This window comes from Haliaeetus albicilla, chromosome 10 (genome assembly GCF_947461875.1).
Source record: "Haliaeetus albicilla chromosome 10, bHalAlb1.1, whole genome shotgun sequence".
Taxonomy (NCBI): Eukaryota; Metazoa; Chordata; class Aves; order Accipitriformes; family Accipitridae; genus Haliaeetus; species Haliaeetus albicilla.
This window is the reverse complement of record NC_091492.1, coordinates 40,282,467-40,292,575: the sequence shown is the minus strand read 5'-3', so window position 1 is coordinate 40,292,575 and position 10,109 is coordinate 40,282,467. Positions and strand designations below refer to the sequence as shown.

General features: G+C 40.2%; 1 protein-coding gene across 2 annotated transcripts in view; it reads right to left on the bottom strand.

The window, feature by feature from the left end:
- Window positions 1–1,374: 1,374 nt before the first annotated feature.
- Window positions 1,375–10,109, bottom strand: part of GCN1 (GCN1 activator of EIF2AK4) — a 44,589-nt gene continuing 35,854 nt past the window's right edge. Inside the window, exons 51-58 of one of the 2 annotated variants that reach the window (XM_069795270.1) lie at window positions 9,614–9,844; window positions 8,790–8,983; window positions 7,458–7,572; window positions 6,216–6,312; window positions 5,125–5,273; window positions 4,441–4,545; window positions 2,701–2,919; window positions 1,375–2,086 (exon numbers count right to left, since the gene is read on the bottom strand). In XM_069795270.1, the coding sequence (XP_069651371.1) occupies window positions 1,961–2,086; window positions 2,701–2,919; window positions 4,441–4,545; window positions 5,125–5,273; window positions 6,216–6,312; window positions 7,458–7,572; window positions 8,790–8,983; window positions 9,614–9,844 (1,236 nt within the window). In that variant the 3' untranslated portion in view covers window positions 1,375–1,960. The remainder of the gene's footprint in view (window positions 2,087–2,700; window positions 2,920–4,440; window positions 4,546–5,124; window positions 5,274–6,215; window positions 6,313–7,457; window positions 7,573–8,789; window positions 8,984–9,613; window positions 9,845–10,109) is intronic. The other variant, XM_069795271.1, reaches the window with a different exon arrangement.

Below are 10,109 nucleotides of genomic sequence, written 5' to 3'. Positions count from 1 at the left end.
AGGAAACATGAAAATCTATGAGAAAAGACTTAGAAAATCTAAATTTGCTTCATCCAGGGGTAAGAACACTGAAGTGATGATGCGGTTGCTGCAAAAATGAACTATTTTCAGTGTCTGTGGGAACAGGACAAGCAGCAATGGACTCAAGTACCAGCAAGGAAGATTATTATGGGTTTTTTTAGACACGAGGCAAGCTCTGACAGTCTGAAAAGTTTATATAATGAAATAGATGGCATAGAGAGGTTATGGGATCTCCATCATACAACACTATAAAACACAATTTTATGGAAATCAGTTAGGAATGGTTCAGTTGGAGCTGAACCTATCTTAGGTAAGGGGTAAAATAGCCAATTTTCTTAACTCCCGTCCAACAGTATTCCAGTGACTCCTACAGCAAATCTCTGTTGCCAGGAGCCTACACCACAGGCTTGGGAACTGACATAACATCAAGAACGTTTTGACAGGTTCTTGTACTTTTGACCAGAACAAAGCACAGCACTCTTAAATATCTACTCGAGATTGTATCTTGCTGTTTGGGGCATTAGTATGGTGAAGATAAAATGTTTTTCTGTTTGCTGTAACTGCCATAGCAATCAGCAAATCGGTTCTAGTGGAATGTGTGTTCCCATGTGGTTGCATTTTATGCTCTCAAATTTTATGATGCGTAGTGTTGTGTTCTTCTCCCTTCATCATGGTTTGAGCCATCCAGTTACATGCAAGGAATGTTCCCACACACATACCACCCACCTATTTGAAACAATAAATCTTAATGCTCTGGCTTCTCAGGTGCAACCAGCTTCTATGTAGTTTCATAAAATAGATAAGGCTCACTTAACTATTACTCTACACGGAATGTACAAGCTCATTTTTCCTTCTAGAAATTTGTATTCTGCAACAAGATTTTTACTATTTCCATCAAGTGGCATAAAAGGTATTAGTAAATTAAAAGAAATTTTTAAAAAAGGGGTATATGTGGCCAGGTAAAATAAAATGCTGCTTTCTTTGAGCAGTGCAACTCATTGACAAAAAAAAAAAAAAAAAAAAATCTGTATGTTGGAAATGCCAAGTATCTTATGAAGCCTTTGAAGACATAAAAATAGAGGACTTTTCACAAGTTGAATAACTAAGAAGCTGTCTGTAGTCAAAAATACTTTGGAAATTAATAGGAGTAATTACTTACAAATTTCATTAAATGTCAGTTCTGGCTTGGTGTTAAACCCTAACTTGCCTCAGTTTTGCAAAAGGTTTTTATAGATTACAGTGCTACCCACTCTACAAACTGTATGCCCTAGAAAAAGCAGGTCCAAAAAGTAAATCACAGTATAAGTTTGTTGACAAATGAATTTGTAAAAAGAACAGTTTACACCAGAAAGATCAAAGTCAGAGCCTTTATTAAATGTTCCTTCTTTAAACAGACTGCATTTAATCCCCCTTTCGCATTTGTGATCTAAGGCTATTTTAAATACTTTGTTTTACAGGGATTTTCAGTCTTCAGAACCGTCACAAGCAGCAAGTTAGCAGTACACAAAAACAATACGCTTTAACTTTCACCAAGTTCTATTCCTGCATCATAGGGTCCGTGGAAAACACCAACAATACTTCCAGTACTGGAGTTTTTGCACAGACCCTGGAAAGGAAATAGGTGTCACCAGAGTTTAAGCCTGATGTGCTCTAGCCACATCTCACAATTGGCCACAATTTACTAGTATTGATTAGTATATCTGTTTCTTGCGCATTATCTGTTTCAAAAAGGGGACCAAATTTTCAATTTTCAGCTAATGTGGGTCTAATTAAGGCTATTCTGGTATATTTGATACTAAAATACTCTCTGGGAGTCCTTTTCATGAAATCCCATCAGAATTAACATTTTCAAAAATGAAAACATTTAAAATAGGTGTTTGAGTTGAAATGCTGATGCAGCGGTTGGTTCAGTGTTTTCTTGTCTTCTGGAGCTTTATTATCACGTCAGTATAGTGTCATCTATCTGTTCATCAGAGTCAGCCTGGCCAGCCAGCTTCTTCAGAGATCTCCTGCAGCTTTCATTGAGAAGCTCCAAGCTGGCAGCATCTAGAATCTTGGAAACCGACTGTGGAAGAAAGATAACACCAATTACCAATTCCTTATGACATACCATTCAAAATAAGAATAAATCTAAGTGCCTTACAAGCTGTATTTATCTAAAATCTTTCATACATACTAAAATCCTTCATCTGGTTTTATGATTCCAGACATGGGAACTATCCAAAAGCAGGTAAGACTTAGAAAAGCGGTCTGGAAATGGGTGTTCAAAGTGGTCCATCCTAAAATTCTCTCTCTAGCACCACTAGTGGTGCAGTAGGATTATACAAGTGACAAAAGCAATAAACTAGCAGTCCTAGCTGAGGTAACTACAGCACAGCAAGGGAAATTTGAAAGGCATTTTGAAAGCAAGGCTATTATCTTAAACATGGGAGGCATGTTAAATACCTTGATTTTATTAATACTGCACCAAAAGGTTGTACAGTATCAGTACTGCTTATTTCTTCAAGGCTTAGCATGAGAATACTGAAGGAGGCTTAAAGGCAAATAGGAATGTCCCACTCCATCTATTCCGTAAGAGACTGCCAGCACATTCTGAGGCTCCAGGCACAACACTTAACCATACACAGAGCAACATGACACAGCCTTGTACCAAGGATTACATTTTCTTCTGTCTCATACCTCAAGCACTTCTTCACCCGCTCTCATCTTCAGGAGATTGACAATAGCTTGGTCGCTATAGGCTCTTACACTGGTGTTTTTGTCCTTTGTGTTGTCCAGAAGTGCTTTGAGAATTGGTTTAATTGTCTGAGGATCCAGTGAGGGAAGATGGTTTTTATTTGCCCACCAAATCATCTTTTCTGCCACTAACTTTATGTCACTGGATGAGTTCTGAAGACACTGAAGGAGACAAAGGTGGACTTAAATTCACATATACCAAGGACAGGTATTTAACACAGTAGTTCATCTTTTTTTCTAATTTAAGTATTTTAAACTCTAACAATAATAGCAAACAGTTTTCAACTCATGGGTACATAAGAGACAAACCTGTTAACCAACAAGCTTGACTAAACTGTGTAACAGTAAACAAAGATGAAACTTTGAAAAATGTGGTTGACGACAAGGTCACACGCTCCTCTCAACTGCCTCAGGAAACGACAGTGACCACTAAGCATGGCAAAAGCTGATAGTGTTAGTACCTCAGTAAAATACACTCAATTGGCAGCAACAGCCAAGTCAATCTCTGGTTGGAGTACAAGATGCGTTTCAGCAGTGGATTTCATTTAAAAATAAAATAAAAAATAGAGCTTTGTATTTTTTATTTAAGTCTCAACACATTTAAAACATGAAAGCTGACATCTGAATGTCAACTGCATTATTAATCCCACGATAAAGGTATTGTGACAATTGTCATACTTAAATTTTATATTTTAATACAATACTATGATACAAATTAACATATAAATTTAGGATTTCAAACAAAAAGTCTGCTTTGAAGAATGATGGCCTGCATCATGTCAACTTGCATGTTTGGTAGTTTTTCAAGTAAATTGAAAAGGAATGTAAAACCTGAAAATGTAACACATTTATATTTACAATAAAGATGACAGACAAAATAAAAAGCAGCTCTTCTGCTCCAGCACTACCCCTCACTATCTTCCCCTATCTTTCCCAAGACATTAAAAACATCCTGAGGTTCTAATGTTCATCAGACCCTGTCTACTGTGAGGGATACTTTGAGGGGGTGGGGGAGAGGGAAAGAAAAAACAAACACCACCCCCCCCCCCAAAAAAAACCCAGAACAATCAAGAAAGAAAGGAATTTTGAGGTAGAGTATTTAAATAGATACGAATTGAAAAAAATAGATACAAATTGAAAAAAGCATTAACTTCAATACTCTCTTATCTCAGTCTTTCGGACCTACTCCCTTCCACAATAGTGGAAGTAAAAAATACTGCAGCAAAACCAGGTAAGGTGAAAGTTGGTATTTGATGCATTTCTAACAAAGGCCCTCTGGCCTTTCGCAACCTTAAAAACCTGACAACTCCCCCCAACTCTTCTCTGCTAGCTGTTTGTTACTGCAAAGGGAAAAATTAATTCGTAAGAATCAAAATTAAAGTTTACCACAGAAAGATCAAAAGTCTCATTTCCGTATTGCAGCAGGGATAGTGGTATAGTATTCACAACTACAAAGCAGACTGATAAAGTGGTTCTGTCTGTACTTCACCACAAAAAGAAATATCTAGATTTTCAGGGATCAGGGGATTTAGAGTTTCCCAAGATAAAGCAACCGAGCTTTTAGTTTTCATTCTGGGTTACCATACAGAAATTTGGTAAGAGAAAGCCATCCATGAGTTAGCTCAAAACAGAGATTCAGATCACATGAGAACAACACCAGGTAGTTATCATAAAAAGTCTTACCTTAATAAAGAGGTTGGAAAGTTTTGGAGGCAGGTTCCCTCCTCCTTCCATGTGGTACTTCATAAGAAAGCCCATCCCTCTGATGCCACTAACTGCAATGGGAATCTTCAACATAAAGACAAAAACTGGTGTTACTAGAGCAGAGTTCCAACAGCCTTTATAATTAGGCTTATGGTCTGGTAAGCTTTTGCAGAAGGCTAAACCGATCTTTCAAAAAAACTGGAGCATGCGAAGCAGGAAAACATTGGGTTAATCTTACTGGGTAATATGATGAAAAAATCGTAATGCAACTATGAGCCACATGGAATAAAATGGCAGGCCCCACAGAGACCCCAAGTTCCCTACACCAAATAACTCATTCAGCCCTAGATTTAAAGTCTTCTTCCTAAAATGAAATATTTGCACTTCTTGCAAACCTGGCCCACGAATGAGAACTTTAATAGAGAAACAGAAGCATAATTTACTCCCAATGAAGGCTACTCTGCAGCTGAAGGTTATTTAATCTTTGTCTCCACGGAGATCGGAACTCAAAGAATCAGGACAGTCATGTAATTTATCTAGCCAAGGGAGATTGCACTTGGGGACTTGTGTTCTGTTTGGTAACACAGAGAACCTGCACACCTTTTAAAACTACTCCCAACAAGCGCTTCCAACAGAACTCGCCCACTCTCATGTAGCACTTACCCTGTCAGCAGTGGCATTGCTGAGGATCATCTCCTGAACACTGTTGTAGTATTTGGGGGAACACAGCCTGCTAGGAGCAACGTTTACAGCCACAGAGAGCGCCAGGCTTCGTCCATGTCTCACCATCCAGTCAATGCCAGAGACATCTGCTGCAAATGAGAGAAAAGAACAATAGCAAGTCTCCTGCTATCTTTTCCTTTTCATCTAAGAAAGCTTTTGTCAGTTTGTCAATTCACTTCCATAAAATGAAATAATAAGGAGCATCTAAAGCGATACCTTGCTTCCTCCACTCCCAAAAAGCCATACAAACAGTGCTAAAACACAACACCTCTACCAGACAGGAACACCTTCTGGGCAGATCCGTAACCAGCCACAAACAAGTGACTTGGTATTGTTCAACCCAGTTACTTCTGATGGTCTCAGTCACATGTAATCAGCCCCACAATCACTTAGTGCATGAAGGAGCTTGGCATCAGAATTACACAAGCTTTGGCTTTCTAATAATATTGTAAAAGTCATCTGTAATTGGAAACCAGCTAACAGATTCCCTTTTTAATACCACAGAGGGGAGTAATCCCATAGCACTCCCAACCACTACGAGTTCCTCCAAACTTCATGGTTTTTACTAACTTGGAGGCAAATTAGTTAATTCTCCAAAAGCATGTGAAACCATCAGATGTGGTCTGCAATTAGCCTAAGCCAATCTAAGATCACAGTATCATCAAAAAAGGTGGAATGGCCGTCCCGTCCACCCTGCCCAAACATCCTGTCACGTCCTATCCTCTCTGTGTCAGCACGAGCAATCACTCAGCCATGCTGGTACTTTCAGCAACTCATTTGAAAACAAATCCAGGAAAAAAGTATGGGTAACCCCAAATTACAACCACCACCCTGTGCTCAGCTATGTACCACAGTGCACAAATGAACAGCCACAAGCAAAGTACTAGAAAATCTAAAGTAGAGATTCAGGTTTAAGATAAAGAGGAGGAACTTATATAGTTAGTCACAAAGTTTGCCTGAACCAGTGACTAAGAAGGTATCTTCCCCTGCTTTCTGAATCAGTTCCAGTCACCGAAAACAGCTTCACTTACCCAGTAAGTGCTGGTGGAGAACAGTGCTGAGCTCCTCTTCTGACAGAAACGCACACAGTTCTGCTAAGCAGCCAGCTGAGGCCATGCGGGTGGCATCCTAACGAGGAGAGGAAGAAAAGAGTAACACCAGTTGAGCTCACCACACATCAGAGATAAGGAGCAAGAGCAGCAAGGGACAGAGGATGATGTGAAGTAAAAAGAGGAGGAAATAAACATTACTAGTATTTCACTCCTAGTACCTGTGGATTTCTGTCAGTTCGCAAGGTTTCTTGTACATAATGGAACTTAAAGCCAAATTCACAGTCAAAAAAAGCCAGCAGAGACTGAAGAATTACAGACCTTATATAAACTCTGATTTGTTAAATGGAAAAGTGAATGTTGTAAGACGTGTTAAGAGTTAAGTTTAGATTCACAGCCTAGAAAGTAGGTGTTACTTCTAGCCATCTCTAGAGGAGCTTATCTCTGTGATAAACTCATATTACTTTTAATTTAAAACTTCCAGGCTTTTGTTGTTTGACTTGCTTACATAACCATCCCATCACTACTCCTCTCCACCCTGAAACTTACTATCCAGTGGGAATTTTTCAATTCTTCTATTTCTAGCATGCCAACAGTTGCATGTCTATGTTGCACAAATTAAAACATAAGAAAGAAATTAATAGATGATTAATTTTAATCTCACAGATGATACTGTTGCTATCTGCCATATAAAGAAGACCCTATATTAAACTTGGAGACTTTCTTGCTCATTGGAGAAAAATCTGCCATTATCTGAAAAATTTCTCACACTAAATGATAAGCCCCACCTGAGAGCCCACAAACACACATATGTGCATATGGTGAAAGCATTGCAGGGTTTCTCCAAGATAAAAAGCAAATCCTGACTTCAGAGCTGCCTCAAACACGTTGGTGAGGAGCTGCAGGTCAAACCCACATATACGGTTGCTAAGGAAACATTAAAGTCACAGATTTTCAGAGTCACCAGTGATGTGCTAGGGATCTCTAATTCTTGCACCTGACTCAGCTAACACACTACAGGGCTCCAACAAGATCAATTTTACACACTGTATTCAGTTTAGTGAGTAATGCCCAACCACATGCTTCTTTATTTAAGTTTCTTTCCACTCTATCATTAGTGATTTCCCCGCAAAGTTATTTTAGAAAATAATTCTGGTAGAAAGTTCAGATTTTAAATTTAAGAATGTCTACAGCAGGATCCTTTGCAGCTGGCTAAAGCAGTACCTCATCATGTCCCAGCATCCCTAGAAGCACCGTGCTGATATTCTTCCTAATTGCAGCATCTACTTTTGCACCAGCTCCTCGTGTTACAAACCGCAGAGCTTGCAGCATTGTGTCCCTAGAAGTGATCACAACGTACAGTCAGACACTGCCTCTCCCTCCCACCCTAAAAAAGAAATTGAGTTCTGGATACCTGTAACAGTTTCTTACACAGTGGGCTGGTTTTGGCTGGGGTAGAGTTAATTTTCTTCACAGTAGCTAGTATGGGGCTGTGTTTTGGATTTGTGCTGGGAACAGTGTTGATAACACAGGGATGTTTTCGTTATTGCTGAGCGGTGCTTACACACAGCCAAGGCCTTTTCTGCTTCTCACCCCACCCCACCAGCAAGTAGGCTGGGGGTGCACAAGAAGCTGGGGGGGGACACAGCCAGGACAGCTGACCCCGACTGACCCAAGGGATACTCCAGACCATACGACGTCATGCTCAGCATATAAAGCTGGGGGAAGAAGAAGGAAGGGGGGCACGTTCGGAGTGATGGTGTTTTGTCTTCCCAAGTAACCGTTACGCATGATGCAGCCCTGCTTTCCTGGAGATGGCTGAACACCCGCCTGCCGATGGGAAGTGGGGAATGAATTCCTTGGCTTGCATGCACAGCTTTTGCTTTCTCTATTAAACTGTCTTTATCTCAACCCACAAGTTTTCTCACTTTTACCCTTCCAATTCTCTCCCCCATCCCAACGGGGAGGAGTGAGCGAGCAGCTGTGTGGTGCTTAGTTGCTGGCTGGGGTTAAACCACAAGACACAGCAATTGCACTAATATGCCTTACAGTTTAGGAGACTGACACTCTCTGCACTGCTGAAAATTCCATGCTAGAGAGTATTTCCATGTTTGTGTCCTTGTGTCTGTCTGTTACAATGTCAATAATTTCCGACTATTCAAACATTAAAAAAATTCTCAAATCAGGAAGTTAAATTTCTTAGGGATCTGTGCACTTAGGATATAAGAACGGCTGCATTACTTCAGGTCAGACTGACAATTGATACAGTCTCGTATCCGAGAGTGGGCTGCAGTGGGTTGCTGGGGGGTGTGCAGGACAGAGGAGAACTGGGCAGATACCAAGCAATGCTTCCCCTGATACGCGGTCACAGCTTAGCTTCTGACCCAAAAAGTCCCTATCATCCACATTCTTTGTTTTACAACCCTTGATTAACAGTCAACTGCTTTCACTAATAAGTAAATCTCACTCTCAGAATTGGGGGTTTTGTTCATTCATCCTAGCCCTTTCTTTCATCCTTAGTAAGCAGGAAGGTCTGACATATCACCTTCGGCTTACCTGATGGCAGAGTCATCACTAGAACGAATTCCGTTCAGTAGCTCCGTAAAGAGAGGATCCACTTTTACATGGATAACAATGAGTTTACCGAGAGCATCGGCAGCTTTAAGGCGAACAGCACGGTTTGAGTCTTGCAGAGCTTTGGTGAAGGTTGTTTGCAACTGGGGCAAAAATGGTTTCAGGGCAATCTCAACCTATAACAGAGATGAAAGAAGGGAAGTGGTGCAGCCGAGTCTGAAACAGTGGCTAGAAATCAAAGCCTGAAAACAGCATGACCTCTTCTACAGCAGTTAAGTTATCACAAATAGCCCTTATTCAGATCTAACACACTGCTAAAATGGGAAAAACATGAACAATACTTTACCACAGAACTTCTAGCCTTTTCAAATCTAATCTTATTTTCCACATACTGAAATCCAAGGGTAACGTTGCTGAAAAATTTTACACTATCATGAACAGCCTTTTGTATGCAAAGCACTAAATAAAAGCTCAGCTCATAGATATGTAAGATGATCATCTTTGGACTTAACAATTCATTAAAATGGTGGACACAGGAGAGATTAATTACATGGTAGTTTTTAATCACTTGCAAGTGGGATCAGCATTTAGCAATATTTCTAAGAAGCCCAGTGATTCAAGTACTGGGGGCTTTTTTGGTAGGCCAGAAGCTGCCAGAAGAATACCATCCAGTTACATTGCCATTCCTAAATATCAAATCCACACCAGCAGACATCCTAGCTGTATTTACATGAACAGCAAGAGATAGTTCTGAAGGTTACCATGGAAAATGTTCACAAACCACGGTCAATTACTTTGAATCTTACCTTAGCTAAAAGAAGGCTTAACGTTTCAAGCAGAGCCACCTTGACGTTCCAGCTGAACCGATCTCCCAAGATCCGAATAAGTGGCCCAGTAATGCTCACCACAGATGGTTTAAGAGCTTCAGCAGAAGTCAGCTTAATAACCAGCCCTAAGGCCTTTGCTGCCTCCTCCTTCTGCTCTGGATTACCAGTTAAAACACCTTCCCGCAGCACCAGGAGTATGGAAGTCACCCCCTGTCATGAAAATTGGATAAGAAAGCTTAGAAGCTAAGATGCAAAAAAATATGTATCTTATTTTTTGCTCCTGTTATACACCAGATGCACAAATGTGGAGAGTTTCTCTCAATTTCCTGTTGACCTTCAGCTGCCTGCTTCCACATTTACAGATCTACTTTTATTTGGTTTGATTTCACGCATCTACGCTTACTAAGCCAGTTGCTATGAGAAAAGTGGTGGCGGCTCAGGGAATTTATAAACCAGAGAAATTTGGCACAGAAGT